This window comes from Nematostella vectensis, chromosome 6, assembly GCF_932526225.1.
Source record: "Nematostella vectensis chromosome 6, jaNemVect1.1, whole genome shotgun sequence".
NCBI classification, from domain to species: domain Eukaryota; kingdom Metazoa; phylum Cnidaria; class Anthozoa; order Actiniaria; family Edwardsiidae; genus Nematostella; species Nematostella vectensis.
The window spans coordinates 1,701,788-1,724,376 of record NC_064039.1 but is presented as its reverse complement, the minus strand read 5'-3'; the positions used below and the strand labels follow the sequence as shown (position 1 = coordinate 1,724,376).

General features: G+C 38.2%; 2 protein-coding genes across 4 annotated transcripts; both read left to right on the top strand.

Annotated features, from left to right (window-relative positions):
* Window positions 1-81: 81 nt before the first annotated feature.
* On the top strand, window positions 82-11,818 carry LOC116613255 (rRNA N6-adenosine-methyltransferase ZCCHC4). Its single transcript, XM_032373902.2, has 12 exons — window positions 82-414; window positions 1,039-1,427; window positions 1,959-2,050; window positions 2,169-2,247; window positions 8,710-8,932; window positions 9,386-9,483; window positions 9,999-10,126; window positions 10,244-10,319; window positions 10,429-10,480; window positions 11,051-11,108; window positions 11,175-11,252; window positions 11,669-11,818. Exons 1-12 carry the CDS (start codon window positions 324-326, stop codon window positions 11,772-11,774), a joined length of 1,470 nt encoding a protein of 489 aa, XP_032229793.2. The 5' UTR covers window positions 82-323; the 3' UTR covers window positions 11,775-11,818.
* Window positions 11,819-12,754: 936 nt separating this feature from the next.
* Window positions 12,755-21,094, top strand: LOC5505577 (arginine kinase). Of its 3 annotated transcripts, none has more exons than XM_001626287.3 (10): window positions 12,755-12,906; window positions 15,170-15,202; window positions 15,662-16,100; window positions 16,291-16,916; window positions 16,984-17,168; window positions 17,558-17,802; window positions 18,119-18,236; window positions 18,676-19,183; window positions 19,422-20,017; window positions 20,353-21,094. In XM_001626287.3, the coding sequence occupies exons 1-10, from the start codon at window positions 12,755-12,757 to the stop codon at window positions 20,805-20,807; spliced, it is 3,357 nt and encodes a 1,118-aa protein (XP_001626337.3). In that variant the 3' UTR covers window positions 20,808-21,094. The 3 variants fall into 3 exon arrangements, with proteins under 3 accessions (XP_001626337.3, XP_032229792.2, XP_048585072.1); XM_032373901.2 differs by lacking the exon at window positions 12,755-12,906 and adding an exon at window positions 13,503-13,735; XM_048729115.1 differs by lacking the exon at window positions 12,755-12,906 and adding an exon at window positions 14,743-14,885.
* Window positions 21,095-22,589: the final 1,495 nt, after the last annotated feature.

Below are 22,589 nucleotides of genomic sequence, written 5' to 3'. Positions count from 1 at the left end.
TTGTTAGGCTTCACTTAGGCGAGAGTTTGAGCAGTGGAGAGGGAGCGAGATCTACAAGGGCTTTCAGTGATACTTAATGCTGTTTTGCGTGTTATTTGTTCATTCATTTTGCCTTGTTCGAAATGGAAAGGGTATGTTTTCTTCGAGTCCCCCATCAACGGAGAAGAAAGCTTGGGTATCCTGTGTAAATTGCTCTACAGGAAACCCATGTAAATTATTTTGGCATTCCCAGTCCCACTCACTATCGACTTTTCAAGATGGCGGAATTTTTGTGACAACTCGGCTCTCGTGCTTCTGTCTTGTAGTATACTTACCATTAAAGAATGGCCACTCAACACGCTGCTACAGAGAGGCTAGGCGTCAGTGTGTATATTTTGCAGGGAGAAGGCAGAGAAATCCCCGAGTGTCCTCACGGTAAGATACGAAACTCACAGCACCTTCAGAATACCTTTCCACTGTGGAGCCAAGTTACTGCCGTGGTCCGCAGTGAGGACATTATATCTAAGTGGTATAAGTCATCGTGGTCCGCAGTGAGGACATTATATCTGAGTGGTATAAGTCATTGTGGTCCGCAGTGAGGACATTATATCTAAGTGGTATAAGTCATTGTGGTCCGCAGTGAGGACATTATATCTAAGTGGTATAAGTCATCGTGGTCCGAAGTCCGCAGTCCTAAGTCGTCTTTGTTTAGTTAAAGAACAAAATTTTAATGGATATATCTAAGTCATATAAGGTATTGCTACAGTGGTCCACTGTCCATAGTCCGCAGTCGTTTTTGCATATTTAAAGAACGAAGCATTGGTTAATATATCTAAGTCATCTAAGCTATTGCTACCGTGGGGTCCGCAGTCCGCAGTCCGAAGTGAGACAAGTAGTCGTTGACTGTGGACCACGGACCACTGAAATTTAGAGGCCTTAAAAATGTGGACGGGTATTCTGCAGTTTAGCTTTTGATTGCTTTATGCTGTAAGTGATAAATGTTTTGTTATTATGTACAGTATAATTGACATGCCATAAACCTGGTTATTTTTGTTCAAGGTCCAATGCTGCTCTTTGAGCGGTTCTTCAAGGATGGTCGTGAACCTCGTCTGTTCTTTGCCTGCTCTGCGTGTAGGGATAGAAAGGCCTGCTCATTCTTTCAATGGGAGGATGAGACATTGTCTGACGTGAGGAAGAAAGCTCACCAAGACATCATTACAGCGTCAAGACCTAATGAGCAGCAACTGAAGATTGACAAAGAGTTGAGAGCAATGATGGAGCACAAATCAAAGGAGTGTAGCTGGTTGTATTGTCACAGTTGTGATGTACTGGTTACTAGAAAGACCCCTCAGCATATTGGCCACGATGTCACTGAGGGCCAGACATTAAGTGAACTGAGAAAACCAAGCATTATCTTAAAACCACTTCAGAACCAGAAGGTTCATGCTGTAAGTGATTGGATTACATTGCTGCTGCTTGTTAGGAAATGCTGGGGACAATGGAAATGGATGGTTGAAGCACAAAGAGTGTAGCGTGGGGGGTACCTTATTTTGAGCAACTTCAGATTACCCCACCACAATTGTTCTACAAATGAGCATCACACCTTAATTAATGCAAATGGTACAAAATTCTTTGGTGGGTATTCCAAAGTTTTGCTCCTCATTTTTGGTATGTTGAAATGTTGATAGTATATATAGGTAGTATTTCTGTTAGTGTAGAGTAATGTTAGGAGTGCCCCCTCCCATACCCCATTCAGAATTGTGTCACTTCCAAACTTTTTTCACACAACTTTTAGGTGATACTATAGCACCACATATTTTTTTAAAATGATTTTGACCTTCTAATAACATAAATCCAAAGAAATTACTAGAATTAAGAGTGCTATCATCACCAGCATGGTATACACATATGCAGTATAAACATGCATTTTGTGTATTGATTTGAATTTGAATTGAAGTCAGCATTTCTTTTGTTTGCAGCAATACCTGTTTTCAGTGAAAGCAACTACATTCATAGTAAATACTATAAAGAAATTGGAATTCAAGAAAGTGTTGTGCCTTGGTACACCAAGGTAATAGATTGATGTTGAATTAATTATTATTATCATTATCGTTATCGTTGTTGTTGTTGTTGTACCCTAGCTTCAACTTAAGGTCATAACTGCCATCAATTATGTATTTGTGTCCTAGAATACATGGTATGATACAATGCACAACAGAAGCTGAATCTTCACTTGACAGTCTTCTGCTTGATATAGACCATAGATATGTGAGTGTAGCATACTTATGTAGACCATAAAATATGTGAGTATAGCACACTGATATAGACCATAGATATGTGAGTATAGCACACTGATATAGACCATAGATATGTGACTATAGCACACTGATATAGACCATAGATATGTGAGTATAGCACACTGATATAGACCATAGATATGAGAGTATAGCACACTGATATAGACCATAGATATGTGAGTATAGCACACTGATATAGACCATAGATATGTGAGTGTAGCATACTTATGTAGACCATAAAATATGTGAGTATAGCACACTGATATAGACCATAGATATGTGACTATAGCACACTTATGTAGACCATAGATATGTGACTATAGCACACTTCTGTAGACCATAGATATGTGAGTATAGCACACTGATATAGACCATAGATATGTGAGTATAGCACACTTATGTAGACCATAGATATGTGAGTATAGCACACTGATATAGACCATAGATATGAGAGTATAGCACACTGATATAGACCATAGATATGTAAGTATAGCACACTGATATAGACCATAGATATGTGAGTATAGCACACTTATGTAGACCATAGATATGTGAGTGTAGCATACTTATGTAGACCATAAATATGTGAGTATAGCATACTTATGTAGACCATAAAATATGTGAGTATAGCACACTGATATAGACCATAGATATGTGAGTATAGCACACTTATGTAGACCATAGATATTTGAGTGTAGCATAATTATGTAGACCATAAATATGTGAGTATAGCACACTGATATAGACCATAGATATGTGAGTATAGCATACTTATGTAGACCATAGATATGTGAGTATAGCACACTGATATAGACCATAGGTGAGTATAGCACACTTATGTAGACCATAGATATGTGAGTATAGCACACTGATATAGACCATAGATATGAGAGTATGGCACACTGATATAGACCATAGATATGTGAGTATAGCACACTGATATAGACCATAGATATGTGAGTATAGCACACTTATGTAGACCATAGATATGTGAGTGTAGCATACTTATGTAGACCATAAAATATGTGAGTATAGCACACTGATATAGACCATAGATATGTGAGTATAGCACACTTATGTAGACCATAGATATGTGAGTGTAGCATAATTATGTAGACCATAAATATGTGAGTATAGCACACTGATATAGACCATAGATATGTGAGTATAGCATACTTATGTAGACCATAAAATATGTGAGTATAGCACACTGATATAGACCATAGATATGTGACTATAGCACACTTATGTAGACCATAGATATGTGACTATAGCACACTTATGTAGACCATAGATATGTGAGTATAGCACACTGATATAGACCATAGATATGTGAGTATAGCACACTGATATAGACCATAGATATGAGAGTATAGCACACTGATATAGACCATAGATATGTGAGTATAGCACACTGATATGGACCATAGATATGTGAGTATAGCACACTTATGTAGACCATAGATATGTGAGTGTAGCATACTTATGTAGACCATAAAATATGTGAGTATAGCACACTGATATAGACCATAGATATGTGAGTATAGCACACTGATATAGACCATAGATATGTGAGTATAGCATACTTATGTAGACCATAAAATATGTGAGTATAGCACAATGATATAGACCATAGATATGTGACTATAGCACACTTATGTAGACCATAGATATGTGAGTATAGCACACTTATACTGTATATACCATAGATATGTGAGTATGGCACACTGATATAGACCATAGATATGTGAGTATACCACACTGATATAGATCATAGATATGTGAATATAGCACACTTACGTAGACCATAGATATGTGAGTATAACACACTCTGATGTAGACCATAGATATGTGAGTATAGCACACTGATGTAGACCATAGATATGTGACTATAGCACACTGATATAGACCATAGATATGTGACTATAGCACACTTATGTAGACCATAGATATGAGAGTATAGCACACTGATATAGACTTTAGATATGTGAGTATAGCACACTTATGTAGACCATAGATATGTGAGTATAGCACACTGATATAGACCATAGATATGTGAGTATACCACACTGATATAGACCATAGATATGTGACTATAGCACACTGATATAGACCATAGATATGTGACTATAGCACACTTATGTAGACCATAGATATGAGAGTATAGCACACTGATATAGACTTTAGATATGTGACTATAGCACACTTATGTAGACCATAGATATGTGAGTATAGCACACTGATATAGACCATAGATATGTGAGTATACCACACTGATATAGACCATAGATATGTGAGTATAGCACACTTATATAGACCATAGATATGTGACTATAGCACACTTATGTAGACCATAGATATGTGAGTATAGCACACTTATACTGTATATACCATAGATATGTGACTATACCACACTGATATAGACCATAGATATGTGAGTATAGCACACTGATATAGACCATAGATATGTGAGTATAGCACACTTATATAGACCATAGATATGTGAGTATAGCACACTGATATAGACCATAGATATGTGAGTATACCACACTGATATAGACCATAGATATGTGAGTATAGCACACTTATATAGACCATAGATATGTGACTATAGCACACTTATGTAGACCATAGATATGTGAGTATAGCACACTTACGTAGACCATAAAATATGTGAGTATAGCACACTGATATAGACCATAGATATGTGACTATAGCACACTTATGTAGACCATAGATATGTGAGTATAGCACACTTATACTGTATATACCATAGATATGTGAGTATGGCACACTGATATAGACCATAGATATGTGAGTATACCACACTGATATAGATCATAGATATGTGAATATAGCACACTTACGTAGACCATAGATATGTGAGTATAACACACTCTGATGTAGACCATAGATATGTGAGTATAGCACACTGATGTAGACCATAGATATGTGACTATAGCACACTGATATAGACCATAGATATGTGACTATAGCACACTTATGTAGACCATAGATATGAGAGTATAGCACACTGATATAGACTTTAGATATGTGAGTATAGCACACTTATGTAGACCATAGATATGTGAGTATAGCACACTGATATAGACCATAGATATGTGAGTATACCACACTGATATAGACCATAGATATGTGACTATAGCACACTGATATAGACCATAGATATGTGACTATAGCACACTTATGTAGACCATAGATATGAGAGTATAGCACACTGATATAGACTTTAGATATGTGACTATAGCACACTTATGTAGACCATAGATATGTGAGTATAGCACACTGATATAGACCATAGATATGTGAGTATACCACACTGATATAGACCATAGATATGTGAGTATAGCACACTTATATAGACCATAGATATGTGACTATAGCACACTTATGTAGACCATAGATATGTGAGTATAGCACACTTATACTGTATATACCATAGATATGTGACTATACCACACTGATATAGACCATAGATATGTGAGTATAGCACACTGATATAGACCATAGATATGTGAGTATAGCACACTTATATAGACCATAGATATGTGAGTATAGCACACTGATATAGACCATAGATATGTGAGTATACCACACTGATATAGACCATAGATATGTGAGTATAGCACACTTATATAGACCATAGATATGTGACTATAGCACACTTATGTAGACCATAGATATGTGAGTATAGCACACTTATACTGTATATACCATAGATATGTGACTATACCACACTGATATAGACCATAGATATGTGAGTACAGCACACTGATATAGACCATAGATATGTGACTATAGCACACTGATATAGACCATAGATATGTGAGTATAGCACACTTATGTAGACCATAGATATGTGAGTATAGCACACTGATATAGACCATATATGTGAGTATAGCACACTGATATAGACCATAGATATGTGAGTATAGCACACTTATATAGACCATAGATATGTGACTATAGCACACTTATGTAGACCATAGATATGTGAGTTTAGCACACTGATATAGATCATAGATATGTGAATATAGCACACTTACGTAGACCATAGATATGTGAGTATAACACACTCTGATGTAGACCATAGATATGTGAGTATAGCACACTGATGTAGACCATAGATATGTGACTATAGCACACTGATATAGACCATAGATATGTGAGTATAGCACACTTATGTAGACCATAGATATGAGAGTATAGCACACTGATATAGACTTTAGATATGTGAGTATAGCACACTTATGTAGACCATAGATATGTGAGTATAGCACACTGATATAGACCATAGATATGTGAGTATACCACACTGATATAGACCATAGATATGTGACTATAGCACACTGATATAGACCATAGATATGTGACTATAGCACACTTATGTAGACCATAGATATGAGAGTATAGCACACTGATATAGACTTTAGATATGTGACTATAGCACACTTATGTAGACCATAGATATGTGAGTATAGCACACTGATATAGACCATAGATATGTGAGTATACCACACTGATATAGACCATAGATATGTGAGTATAGCACACTTATATAGACCATAGATATGTGACTATAGCACACTTATGTAGACCATAGATATGTGAGTATAGCACACTTATACTGTATATACCATAGATATGTGACTATACCACACTGATATAGACCATAGATATGTGAGTATAGCACACTGATATAGACCATAGATATGTGAGTATAGCACACTTATATAGACCATAGATATGTGAGTATAGCACACTGATATAGACCATAGATATGTGAGTATACCACACTGATATAGACCATAGATATGTGAGTATAGCACACTTATATAGACCATAGATATGTGACTATAGCACACTTATGTAGACCATAGATATGTGAGTATAGCACACTTACGTAGACCATAAAATATGTGAGTATAGCACACTGATATAGACCATAGATATGTGACTATAGCACACTTATGTAGACCATAGATATGTGAGTATAGCACACTTATACTGTATATACCATAGATATGTGAGTATAGCACACTGATATAGACCATAGATATGTGAGTATACCACACTGATATAGATCATAGATATGTGAATATAGCACACTTACGTAGACCATAGATATGTGAGTATAACACACTCTGATGTAGACCATAGATATGTGAGTATAGCACACTGATGTAGACCATAGATATGTGACTATAGCACACTGATATAGACCATAGATATGTGAGTATACCACACTGATATAGACCATAGATATGTGACTATAGCACACTGATATAGACCATAGATATGTGACTATAGCACACTTATGTAGACCATAGATATGAGAGTATAGCACACTGATATAGACTTTAGATATGTGACTATAGCACACTTATGTAGACCATAGATATGTGAGTATAGCACACTGATATAGACCATAGATATGTGAGTATACCACACTGATATAGACCATAGATATGTGAGTATAGCACACTTATATAGACCATAGATATGTGACTATAGCACACTTATGTAGACCATAGATATGTGAGTATAGCACACTTATACTGTATATACCATAGATATGTGACTATACCACACTGATATAGACCATAGATATGTGAGTATAGCACACTGATATAGACCATAGATATGTGAGTATAGCACACTTATATAGACCATAGATATGTGAGTATAGCACACTGATATAGACCATAGATATGTGAGTATACCACACTGATATAGACCATAGATATGTGAGTATAGCACACTTATATAGACCATAGATATGTGACTATAGCACACTTATGTAGACCATAGATATGTGAGTATAGCACACTTATACTGTATATACCATAGATATGTGACTATACCACACTGATATAGACCATAGATATGTGAGTACAGCACACTGATATAGACCATAGATATGTGACTATAGCACACTGATATAGACCATAGATATGTGAGTATAGCACACTTATGTAGACCATAGATATGTGAGTATAGCACACTGATATAGACCATATATGTGAGTATAGCACACTGATATAGACCATAGATATGTGAGTATAGCACACTGATATAGACCATAGATATGTGACTATAGCACACTTATGTAGACCATAGATATGTGAGTTTAGCACACTGATATAGACCATAGATATATGAATATAGCACACTGATATAGATCATATGTGAGTATGGCCCACTTATGTGGACCATAGATATGTGAGTTTAGCACACTTCTGTAGACCATAGATATGTGAATATAGCACACTGATATGGACCACAGATATGTAAGTATAGAACACTTTATGTAAACCATAGATATGTGAGTATGTATAGCACACCAATATAAACCACACACATGCAATATATAGCCTTAAGTGTTGAGCTTTATTGATGAATGGCTTTTTAGGGCATGTTTAATCTCCCATCAAAATTTTGCTGGTACAACATGTTCAACCATCATTTCTTCAACAACAACAAAAGTGAGCAACAGTTTAACAAGTTCCTCGAGAATGCTGATGAAGAGGAAATTGTTATGATTATGGACCCGCCATTTGGTGGTTTGGTTGAAGTTCTTGGTGCAACTCTTCAGAAGATTTGGAAACTGTGGAGGACAAACTCATCTGCCAAAGGTTTGTTTATGTCCATCAGAAAGGGAATAAACTGTTGTCTTGTACCATTCATAAACATCACCAAGTTGTTTTTTTCTGCAAATAGCAACCATATTATTTTTATTATTAACTTATAGTCACACTAAGGTTTTGTAATCTTAATATTAGAAGTATTTTTGTTACCTTTTTCCAATATTTTCTTATTGTTGGGGGGGCGACCCCACCACTTTTTGCAACAGAAACAAGTCAAATACTCTGATTTATTTCTTTTTCATTTTTCAAAAAAAAACATTTTTTTTTCAATTGTCAGCCCCCCCACTTTTCCACAATGCTCCGCGGTCCCTGAGTCATAGCACCAAATACAAAATAATTTAAGGGGATAATTTCAATAGGGGGTGTTTTTATTTTAAATGTGTTGTTTTTGTGACAAATCCAAAAAACTAATTCAATACTGTTTGTAATCTTTTTTATCAGATAATAAAAAAGAAATGGCTACAATGTTCATATTCCCTTACTTTATGGAGACACAGATACAGGCTGCACTACCATCCATGAAGATGCTAGATTATAAGGCCAGTCACCTCAATCTCATCCATTACCATACTTAACACTAATCCTACCATCCATGAAGATGCCAGTCACCTCAATCTCATCCATTACCATACTAAACACTAATCCTACCATCCATGAAGATGCTAGATTATAAGGCCAGTCACCTCAATCTCATCCATTACCATACTAAACACTAATCCTACCATCCATGAAGATGCTAGATTATAAGGCCAGTCACCTCGATCTTATCCATTACCATACTAAACACTAATCCTACCATCCATGAAGATGCTAGATTATAAGGTCAGTCACCTCGATCTTATCCATTACATACTAAACACTAATCCTACCATCCATGAAGATGTTAGATTATAAGGCCAGTCACCTCGATCTTATCCATTACCATACTGAACACTTACTTTTCATACCATCCATGAGAAGCTAGATTAATAGGTCAATCACCTCGATCTCATCCCATTACTATATGAACCCTAATCCTACCACCCATACTTGATACTGGTTTGTTATTCAACAGGTTGACTATGACAACCATCCTCTTTTCAAAGACAAAAAGGCACATGGCTCCAAGCGTGGATCACCCGTCCGCATCTTTACAAACATTCCGGCAGCAAATGTGAAGTTACCAAGCAAGGATGGGTACAGGTGAAAAAGAAACATGAAACAACTATTTTTGAAATTTACATTTCTTATAACTCTATATAGAGCCTAAAATAATATCCAACAAAAATCATATGTAACTTTTGTTCTATCTTCTCTAAGATTTTGCAAACCTTGCCAGCGTTATGTATCAGCTGAGAATTACCACTGTTCAAAGTGTGATGCTTGTACTTCTAAGGTAGGGGCAGTTTTTCTCCCATTATTTCATCAAAGTTAAGTTTTCTTATGACTAAGACCTTTGACCGATTGAATCAAGTAAAGCAATGCCAATTTTTGCATTCTTGTAGGATGGCAGACGATATGTTCACTGTGAAGATTGTGTGGCATGTGTTAAGCCAGGTATATTTAGGCCTCAATAATAATAATAATAATAATAATAATAATAATAACAACAACAACAACAACAACAACAACAACAACAACAACAACAACAACAACAACAACAATAACAACAACAATAACAAAAATAATAATAACAATAACAATAACAATAACAACGACAACAAAAACAACAACAATAATAATAATAATAATCATCATCAGTTTATTGCTCATTATCATAGTCTAGGACTTAATTACATGGGTGGTCAGCAAAAATATATCAAATTATACATATTTGTATGTAACGCATTTGGCAGGACGTTCAGTCCTAGGAATCGGCCGTTCACACCTAGTCGAACCCGAGCGTAGCCCATAGCCGTGGTCAACCCTTGAGGAACACCGTTCTTGTCAATATCGTTCCAGATGCAAATGCATGCAACTGGTACAGTAAAAGAACGTTTTCAAGGCCTTACTTTCTTTTGTTTGTATTATCTATTTGTATGCATTCTTTTATTAGTATTGTTCATCTCAAATTACCCCATGTATAAGAAGTTGTTTATCTTATTGATTTGTCCATGTCTGTTCTAGGTCACGTGCACTGCTTTACTTGTAAAAGGTGTGAGCCGCCAGGCCATGAATGTAACAGGTAAAAAGGGTTTTGTGCTGCCATATGATTGACACGTTACCCACTGAGATGTCTTATGATTGACAGAAAAGTATCCACCGGATGTCACATCTGCGGTGAAGATGGACACAAAAGAAGAGACTGCCCTCAGCGAATCAAGACAACGTAAGAGTTTAACATGCGCACTCGCACGGCACCCAGAGCGCCCTATTTATTTTCTCGCAATGTCGCTTTCTCGTTTGCCCATTTTCGCGCGCATTTTAGCGCTAAATTTGCATTGCAAATAATATGCCAGTATCCTGCAAAAGACTTTGAAATTCGCAAAAACCAAATTTGCGCCAGAACAAGAATGCTAGCATATTTTTACTTTTTTCGGAGTGTGCGTTGAAACCCATACCCTGGGTACCAGAGCCCCAGACTTCTCTCGTCCAGTGACGCTCAAATTGCCGCTTCGCTCTTCGCCCCAAACATTATCTGAGCGTCACTGGACGAGAGAAGTCATGAGGCCCTGGTACCCAGGGTATGAAGCCCATTGAGCGCATGTGGAATTTGTTGTTGACGGTCTTCCCTTGTGTTTGTAGGTCATCACATGCAAACGGCCAGCCCCAAGGACCCGGGAAGTCGCCAGGGAAACGCAAGAAGCAACCGCGCAAGTCAGCGAAGAAGAAAAAGCAAAAGACAAACTAAACATTTGTTGGATTTAAGAAAATAAAATTTATACTTTTTGTGAAGTTAATGTTGTTTGTGGTTGTCATTTCTCTTGGTTTGGCTGAAATACCAATTGTTACAACAACACTGACGTATTTTTACTATAATAAATGAAGCTATAGTGGAATTGTCTTGAAAATCTTTCTCCGTCACACCTTTTTACGTATATCTTATGCATATCTTGACAAAATTGTCGTGTTGATCTATCGTGGGGACTACGCTATTTCTTTTATAAGAACGTCTTATTTTCAGTTGAGGCTGTGCCGTTCTTACTTGTGGAGTATTTTAAGGCTGAAAATATTTTTACAATGGTCTTTAAATTTTAATGTAAAAAAAGCATAATACCCAAGGAATCAATAGGAAGATAATAACACAATTTCACTCTCATTATAGAAAGCATCAGACTTAAAAAGAAATATTTTTGTTTGATAATTGGAATTGTAATGTGATTACCCGATGAATGATGGTTCATGCTTTTCTATCAGCACTCATGCTTTTTTTATTAGCACTCACTCGTCACGTACTTGCGTAAAAGGGGCAGACCATTTGATGTTTGACAGAGAAGTAGCAGATTCTTTTCTGTTTAATATTTTTTCGTGGCCACGCTCATAGTTTTCTTTCGAATTTCTCCGTTTCGTTTTACCATAGTTTGCTTGTTGAATATTTTTTTTCTTTTTATTTTTTGTTGTTGTTGAGGTTTTGGCTTGTCTCATTTTTCGGTGTTTCGAGGCCTGTCAGATACCGAATACTTGGTGCCTATATACTCTATATCTATCATATTATGCTGTCATTGTGGCCTATCAAGTGTGAGGTGGCTGTTGAAAAAAGAATGTCTATTTTATGCTTAGATTGACTGTAAAAAGGAATAACTGTCGGATACCTGAGAGATCACTCTTTACCATACACAAATAGTATTTATTTGACAACTTCGATTGGCTAAATAACAATTGCTATTGTGAATGACGACACAGCACGAGTGTAGCGTCGTACGAACGCCGAAGCAACGACCGAGGTTTACGACGACGAGAATTCCAAAGTCCCTCGCCGATACTACTAAAATGCAGTCCACTCTCTACCTTCTCACGGAGGCAGGCAAGTCTGTGTTCTCCAGGTAAGATCCAAGAATTGAATACTTCTTATTAGCTTGTCATTTCCAGCCGGCAATGTGAATTTACGCTTGTTACTTTTTCTTGCCGGCAATTTTCGACGCAACCGCTAAAAACGAGTATTTTTTTCCGCAGCTGTGCTTTTACCAATAACTATAACGCGTTTTTCCTATTTCTAAATACTTGAATTTGTGGACAGAAAAAGAAGGGTGAAATTATTAACAAACCCGGCAGAACATTAGCATAAAGGCAATTCACACGTCTCTGAAACCTGTGTACAAAAAATTCAACCTTGACGCAAAAATGCCCGTGTAAGCACTAGAAATTTATAGTATATCAATAATACCCAGATTTCCTCGTGTTTTTGTATATAATTTCCTATGAAAAATTGATCAATGTGGTGAAACCCAAATTCTGATGGCAAAATTATTCAAATCTCCAGACTCGCACACTCAGCCAATAACGTACAGTTATCGATATTTAAAAGCTTATGTTACTTTCACTTGAACACATAAAAGGACGTTTTAAAAGCTTAACCACTAGCGTTAGAGAACTGTACTGATGAGCTGGAAATGTATATATATTTTTTCCAAATAAGTTTTACTTGATAAAATTCCTCAGGGTAAACACTTGGTAGGTCACGCTTTCTGAGTTCAAATTGCAAATGCGGCGCGGTAGCTTGGACGGCCTGTAAATTCATTACATACTGCGTACTGCAACGAGGCACGTTTGCGGCACGGTCCTTACTCGAGATTCTAAAAGGACTACGCTTGCACGGGAAATCCTACACAAGATGGGGCTTTTCCCTAGTAAGCGAGGCTCAAAGTCGAAGAGGTATTTGATCGGGTCATGTAGATAAAATGTTAGTGGTGTTGGGGCATATGAGCTAGGTGGGTGGATAATCTGCACAAATTGTCCCGTGTTTTTCACAAGGGTCGTTTCAGCGCACACGCTAGAACATGTCACTTTGTCCCTATCCCAAATAAAAGTTCATATTGTTTGTATATCCGGACAAACGAAGGTAGGCCTGTAGAGCAGGCAGATAGGAAGGAATTGATGGGCTTATTAGTTTACCAGTGTGCGTGTGTCCATCACAAAACACAGGGGAATCAAATTATAACTGTCGGCCATGGGTGCATGTATCCTAGCTACCTCTCTGAATTTGTCGTTCTCTTGTTGACCTTTCCCGGGAAGCCCGAAAATTCATCCATATACCTGTTTTCTATGGAGTTGGCTGTCTTGCGTATTATGGGAACAACAGATATTTTATACGTATTTCGTATTCGATTTATTCACACATGATTTATGCATTTGTATATTGGTCAGCGCTGCCAAAAACCTTTTGGAGTGATCTTCTAGGAAAACATTACATTATGTACCAGTTAACCCATGTTATACTTTAGTTACTGGGTTTGAAATGTTATTTTTTTGTATAGTTTTTGTTTGTTTGGTAGACACTGGCTGGACCTTGCATTAGTCGCTTAGCTACCAACAGTGTGTTGTCACAACATGGGGCGCACGGAGTCAACTAAGACGAGAAGATAAATTAATCCAATCTCAGTTAAACACATTTAACTGTAATTTTATCGTTGAAACGCTAGCATAGCTATTGTTTTTAGTTTCAAATGACTGATTTAACCAATTACTGTTTTCGTGTGAAATGTTATTCTAGAATGTTTGAATGTTGTTTTAGAGATTGATCTTTTGACGGGGAAAATGCTGAAATTTTTATAATATAACTACAGAATATTATATTTGAGAATGTCCATCTGTGATATTTAAGATTTCTTATCGTATATATTTTAATATCATTGAAATTAGTGGTTTAGAAATGCAATTACGATTTATCCGCTATAAAAGACTTCAGTATACCGTTATCAGCTTCAGCTAAGTTCTCTCTTTTAATTTGCATCTAGTAGTTACCAGTTCCTCACGATCATTTTCCAGTCCTACCTACATACATATCGGTATCGAAGTTTTAGAGGTTAGTTTTACATGCAGTTTAAGTAAAAGCCACCTTTTTCTATCTCTTTGGCGATTAGATTGATCGTGCTTGTGTATTAAAACAGAAATACAGAGTAATCATTTTGTTCCAGGTTAGGAATATTTTAATAATAAGCTTTTTCAGGTTATTAATGTTTAATGACACGAGAATCTTTCGAATATTATACTTTGATTGCTCCTTGAAGAAACATTTTATTATAACTTAAAAGAATAATCATGTGGAGAACAAAAATGGCTATTTCTAACATGTAACATTTTTTTCAGTGCATCATCTGACCCAGCTATGGAGGCAGAAAGGTGGGAATTTTAATTTTTACAATGTTATCAAGATTCATTAACATACCTGTTAACACTCCTGCATTAGGCAATTAGGCCACGTTGAGCACCAGATCTCCCTATTTTTAGCAAAAAAATTTTCTGAAAAATTATTCCATTGAAAGTCGACATTTCGCCTATTTTCTATGAGAATAATCAAAACAATAATTCCCTTTTGAGCGCAATTTATCTAACACCCTTGTGAGTTCTATAAGTGGGTTTTTGTTTGAAATATTTTTATATGTCAAAAGCCCGCAATTGTATACCCACCCTTACCCCAAAAAATGAATATGCCCCACCCCTCCCCCTAGAGATTTTCAGAGGTTGAAAGGTATGCATTAAGTATATACATATTTTGAATGGCTCTCATTTATGTGATAAAGAACATTTTACTTATACTGCTTATAACAATATTTGATAATTAAGATTTTTGTTTTTTAGGTGTTGCAAAGAAAACAAATACCCTGATATTCTGCAAAGCTCCAAGGCCAATCCAAACTGTCTCTTGAGAAAATACCTGACAAAGGAACTTTTTGAGGAGTTAAAAGAAAAGAAATCATCCAGTGGAGTAACATTATGGGACTGCATTAAATCTGGGGTAGTAAATCTGGACTCAGGCACTGGAGTGTATGTTGCCGATGAAGAGTGTTATCAACTCTTTGCCCCTCTGCTCGATAAGATTATTGAGGACTACCATGCCCCGTATAAACTCTCAGATGGACACAAATCTGATATGAACCCAGAGGCAGTGGATGCACCAAATCTTGATCCTGATAATGACTTCATTCGCTCAACAAGAATCCGGGTTGCCAGGAATCTTAAGGGCTACCGATTGACCCCAGCTCTAGAACAGGACAAGAGGATTGAGCTAGAAAGCAAGGTTAGTCTATCCATATAATTTGAGGGTCCCAAAAAAATTAACACCCCAAAAAAGGTTGAAGAGAAGTTCTTTTCTTTGTCAAACGCGATGATAAGAAACCAGAAATAAGTATTTCTATTTTGTAATAATTGTTTTTTTCGATTTCAGGATGGAAGCTAGAATTAATCTGTGGACTTTTACCTTCTTACAGATAAAAGATGTTCTAGAGTCGCTTGAGGGGGACCTTAAAGGAAAGTACTACCCACTCAGTGGTATGGACGAGGCCACCAGGCAGCAGCTGGTGGATGACCATTTCCTCTTCAAGAAGGGCGATCGCTTCCTGGAAGCAGCTGGTGTCAACAGAGAGTGGCCAGAGGGGCGTGGCATCTTCCACAACAATGACAAGACCTTCCTGGTCTGGGTGAACGAGGAGGATCAGCTACGTATCATCAGCATGGAGATGGGCAGTGACATTGGGTCTGTTTTCAGAAGGCTTTGCACGGCAGTCAATGAGCTTGATAATAAGCTTGGTTTCCAGCAATTACCAGGACATGGGTATCTCTCATCTTGTCCCACTAACCTCGGCACGGGCATGCGCGCTAGTGTCCACGTCAAGATCCCCCATGCTAGTGCTCATCCCGACTTCCAGAAGATCTGCGATGAGTTCCACATCCAGGCACGTGGCATCCATGGAGAACATTCGGTATCTACTGGAGCAGATGCAGGTGTGTTTGACATCAGTAACAAGAGAAGGCTGGGCTTGTCCGAGGTGCAGTGCGTGCAAGACATGTACAATGGCGTCAAGAAACTTCTGGAGATTGAGAAAGCCGCAGTTGAGTAAGTATTTACCTGTTGCGAACTCAGTTATACTTTACATCTTCTGAATGCGATCTCTTTTCCTTAGAGCAAAAAGGAATGTGTTCCCTGAAGTTCTAAAGAAACCTGAGGTGAAGTCCCTGATGAAGAAGTACCTGACGGAAGAGATGTTTAACGAGCTCAAGGACAAGAAAACTGAGCTAGGTGTCACTTTGAGTGACTGCATAAACTCAGGAGTCGAGAACCTGGACTCTGGCACTGGCATTTATGCAGGTAGGTCATGCAAGCATTTTGTATCAAACAGGGGTATGGCATAAGTTGTTTAAAGTATTGATTATAAGAAGGACAGGCATAGTTAAAATGAATTGAGTGTGTAAATGCCTAGCTGATATCAGACTCATTCACACATGATCAGTCCAATGATGACGGTTCATACTAACCATTTGGTGATGAGACTTTGTTGTATTTGTGATAATTGTAATGGAGTTGATTATAGTGAGTAGGATGAGGTTACCATGATTGTTGTTAATTTAATCTCGGTGATGGTGGAGTAGTGAGAGTAATAATAGTGATGGTTGTGGCTTAAGGGTACATAATGTTATGGGTGTTATAGTAATTGTGCTGACAAATTATAGTAACTTATTGTTGTTTGTAAATCGCAGGAGATGAAGAGAGCTATAAGCTGTTTGCACCTCTTTTTGACAAGATCATCGAAGACTATCACGCTCCTTACAAACTGGAGCAGAAGCACACTAGTGATATGAACCCCGAGAAGGTCGAGGCCCCAGACTTGGACCCTGAGGGCTCTTTTATCAGGTCAACTCGCATCCGTGTGGCCCGTAACCTGAAGGGCTATGCCCTGACCCCAGCCCTTTCTAAGAAAGCACGCCTGGAGATAGAGGAAAAGGTAAGTGTCACGCCTTGCCACCTTTTCTAGCCAAAGAATCCTGCCCGGGGACAAAACATAGGTTAAGTTGGGAGTCTGTTTGTCCTGGGGCAACGCACGTACGTTCATACTTACTAGTTCTAATCAGGCGTGCTAATAAAACAGTCAGACCGCAGTGTACTAGTGTGTGGTGTGAATGATAGGACCATTATGCGGTCTATGCTACTTGTGTTTGCTTTACTCACCTTGTATCTGTTTCTAACTGCACGTTGCTTGGAATCAATATTCACGCGACTATTTGTTATAAAATCTTTTCCTTTCTTTTCGGTTCGTCAAGGTTAAAAATGTATTTGAATCCCTAACGGGTGACTTGGCTGGCAAATACCACCCGCTGGACGGCATGACGGAAGAAACGAGACAGCAACTTGTCAACGATCACTTTTTATTCAAAAAAGGTGAGATGATTATATTATGTGTTTATATGGTCCGTTTGTATACACCTTTAAAAAAACGTTGTCAGTGCAAATAGCGAATAACTAAGTTATCGCAGTGTATAATCATCCCTGAGAAGAAAGATAATTAAACAGCTAATCGCACGAGTTATTCACATTTTCCTGCATTCAGTAAAAATATGACGAGTCCTATAGTACATTCGGATGGCAGCAGCACTGCTATTTCGCAATTACCATTTTCCATTTTCAAGACAACGGAGTTTGAAAAAGATGTAATAGCTTTGCGAACATTGACAGAACGTCATAAAGATAAACGTTTCGATAAGACGATGCATGCAGGTATTTTTTATAGCTAATTTGCGGGGGAAAAAGCCGACCGTGGACCGAAAAAAGAACAACGATTTTGCTATGAAGAATTCTCAATTTGTTTTCCGTCATTCAGGTGATCGCTTTCTTGAGGCCGCCGGAGTGAACAAGCTCTGGCCAGAAGGACGTGGTATCTTCCACAACAACGACAAGACCTTCCTGGTCTGGGTGAACGAGGAGGATCAGCTACGTATCATCAGCATGGAGATGGGCAGTGACATCGGCTCTGTGTTCAAGAGGCTCTGCACGGCAGTGAACGAGATTGATAAACAACTCGGATTCCAACACACAGAGGAGCATGGTTATCTCTCATCTTGTCCTACTAACCTCGGCACGGGCATGCGCGCTAGTGTTCACGTCAAGATCCCCCATGCTAGTGCTCATCCCGACTTCCAAAAGATCTGCGATGAGTTCCACATCCAGGCACGTGGCATCCATGGAGAACACTCGGTATCTACTGGAGCAGATGCAGGTGTGTTTGACATTAGTAACAAGAGAAGGCTGGGCTTGTCCGAGGTGCAATGTGTGCAGGACATGTACAATGGCGTCAAGAAACTTTTGGAGATTGAGAGAGCTGCGATCGAGTAAGTCTTCTGCTTTCGCTGTTTGTTATATTATGTCGTAGAATATTGTTGAAATATTAAGTGTATATTTAAGACAAAAACGGTACACCAAAACTGGTATTCTACTCTACCAAATTTTCGTCTTTAATAAGACTTCTTCAGGGCAGATGTATGCCCTGAAGAAGACGGTGTACATAAGTTGTTTTAAAGTAACTTAATTTTGAATTGAAATAAGCAATTTTGCATCCCTTGTTTCTAGGGAGGCACATTTAAACTTTCCCGAAGACCTTAAAAAGCCGGAGGTGAAGTCTCTCTTGAAAAAGTACTTGACAGAAGACGTGTTCAATTCCTTGAAGGAGAAGAAGACATCACGTGGGGCGGGTCTTTACGATTGCATCAACTCTGGCGTCGTCAACCTGGACTCTGGCACGGGCGTGTATGCTGCTGACGAGGAATGCTATGAAGTATTCGGGGAACTCTTCGACAAGATCATCGAGGATTACCATGCTCCCTACAAGCTCGAGGAAAACCACAAATCAGACATGGACCCAGAGAAGGTTGACGCCCCTAATCTCGATGCTGAAGGAGCATTCATTCGCTCGACACGCATCCGAGTGGCCAGGAATTTAAAGGGGTATGCACTGACGCCTGGATTAACCAGGAAAGAGCGTGTTGATGTAGAGAGTAAGGTGGTTGGAGTACTGAACTCTCTGACCGGTGACCTGGCAGGAAAGTACTACCCACTCAGTGGTATGGACGAGGCCACCAGGCAGCAGCTGGTGGATGACCATTTCCTCTTCAAGAAGGGTGATCGCTTCCTGGAGGCTGCCGGAGTCAACAAGATGTGGCCTGAAGGTAACAGCTTAGAGTGGAAGAAAGCGGATCGGCTATTATAACTTATGAGGCAGCAGATCCTCGGATGGCTATTTGCTAGTCAAAATAAATTCACAAGAACTTTGCCAAAAACGGGTATTGCAAATTTCAATCCACATTCCCTAGATCCACCCGAGTACAGTAAACTCTGACTATTAAAGTTTTACAGCAATGGTTAGGATGTAGAAAAAATGTTTAAATATGCAAGTTTGTTGAAAAGGTATATGACCAGCTGTCCGTCCTGAGATTTACCAATGCTTTACAGATTTTGCTGCATCGAACTCCTCAGCTATACATTTTTGTATTCAATTTTTCAGGTAGAGGAATCTTCCACAACAACGACAAGACTTTCCTGGTCTGGGTGAACGAGGAGGATCAGCTACGTATCATCAGCATGGAGATGGGCAGTGACATCGGCTCTGTCTTCAGTAGGCTCTGCCGCGCTGTTAACGAGATCGACAAACAGCTCGGATTTGCACACAAGGAAACACACGGTTATCTCTCGGGCTGCCCCACCAACCTCGGTACAGGCATGCGCGCTAGTGTTCACGTCAAGATCCCTAAGGCAAGCGAGCATCCCGACTTCCAGAAGATATGCGATGAATTCCACATCCAGGCACGTGGTATTCACGGAGAACATTCGGTATCCACTGGAGAGGACGCAGGTGTGTTTGACATCAGTAACAAGAGAAGGCTGGGCTTGTCCGAGGTGCAGTGCGTGCAGGACATGTACAATGGCGTCAAGAAACTCCTGGAGATCGAGAAAGCCTAATTTGCCAGTTGCTGCTGTATAAGCAATTGCTGGACTTGCTAGATCCAGGGTAAAAGCTCGGTTTTGCAGCTACAAAATTTAACATGGGACAAGGTCGAGGATTATTAAGGATAACGTCTTATATTTCCAAATAGTAGTTGCATTGCAACAGAAATGGTGGGAAATCGGGCGATAAGAGGCTAAGGTTATTAATAGCTATTTGTTAACATTTTCATACTTACTTGTGTGCATGCTTTACAATACGTGTGGAAATATTTATGTGTGAATAAAATTCAAAAGTAACAACACATGCTTAACTTTATCAACTCTTTTTATTTCTTATTTTTTCTTCACGAAAAAATCCCCCACTCTTGGGGTATTATGGGAAACAAACAGTAATGCAAAGCTCGGCCTATCTTCAGGGACTGGGTTCCCATCTCTCATTGCAACTGCCTAACCTGTAATAAGCAGCAGTGCCGAAAAACGCAAGACTAGTTCCAGTACCGCGCGGCTAAACCAGCCTTGGTGAACTATCACATTTTGGCGAATGCTACAAGAAAACTAGACCAAACTTGAGGCTATAATTTTCTTTATGACTCCCTCATCAAACAAATCTGTCATCTTTTTTACAGCATGGTTTTAATGCTTAGTCAAAACAGCGACTGAAGTCAGCCTTTCGTACCTTTAGGTTCGAATGATTCAACACGATTTTGTTTGTTTTCGCAAGAACACGCGCATACGTTAGTCAGGGAGGATTGCTGAGGACATATGCTTCATCACAATGCTCACTCTAAATTGTGTGGAGCAGTATACATTTCTGAGGAAGTGCAGACAGTCGCATTTGAAGGAATTTAAACATGATCTGTGCTAAAATCCGATAATAAAACACTTTTATTTCACCGTTTACCATTTAGAGTTGCTGATATTGTTAAATTTATCTCTAAGTAGATTTAAAAAGCTCTAAACATTTGCTTAGCCATACATTAGCTTTCTGGAAACGTTCAAACTCCAGTCGAGCAAGAATTCGACAGCAATGCTGGCAGGTGCTGGCGCAGTTTGCACGGGGCTTGCTTGAACTTCTTTATCTCTTTATTTATAATCATTGTTAGTTTTTTGAATATCAATGTCGACTTTCTAACAAGAGATATTTTCTGATATTTTCACCTTTTTGGAAACACAAATGCCATTTTTTACATGTTTCTTTCTCTTTTTAAAGTATTTTCATTCCGTCCATTTAAAATTATTTTACAGAAAGAATGTGTTTCTTTTTATGTAGCATAGAGTTGAGCACTTCAATCCGCGTTCCATTCCATTAATTGTTACGGGATCATTTGCAGGCCTGCCGTGTGCTTTTCTGGGGGTCATTTGTGGGCCGGGATCATTTGCGGGCCTGTACAGAGCAGCAATGATGATTGTTCGGTCTAATGCGTTCTAGAATGCAAAATCAAATTGTGTCCATAAAAAGACCTTTTAAAAATATGATTGCTATTGATTATTTGTGTAACATTTTTATATATGTTCCATATAGTCGTAACAGTCGTAAGGACAGTCGCTTTTTTGTAGCCGGGGAAAGGATTTAGGTCATTTTTCGAGAATATACTCTTTTTTATAAGAACGTCTAATTTTTAGTTAAGGCTGGGCCGTTCTTATTTTTTGGGCTAAGTATTCCAAGGCTGAAAATTTTTAAGTACATAAAACATAGTACCCTGGGCTATTAAAAGAGAATTAAACAAACGATCAATAGAAATAATATTCAAGGTTGTTATTGTCGAGAAAATTTGATTCTGCATTTTAGAACACATC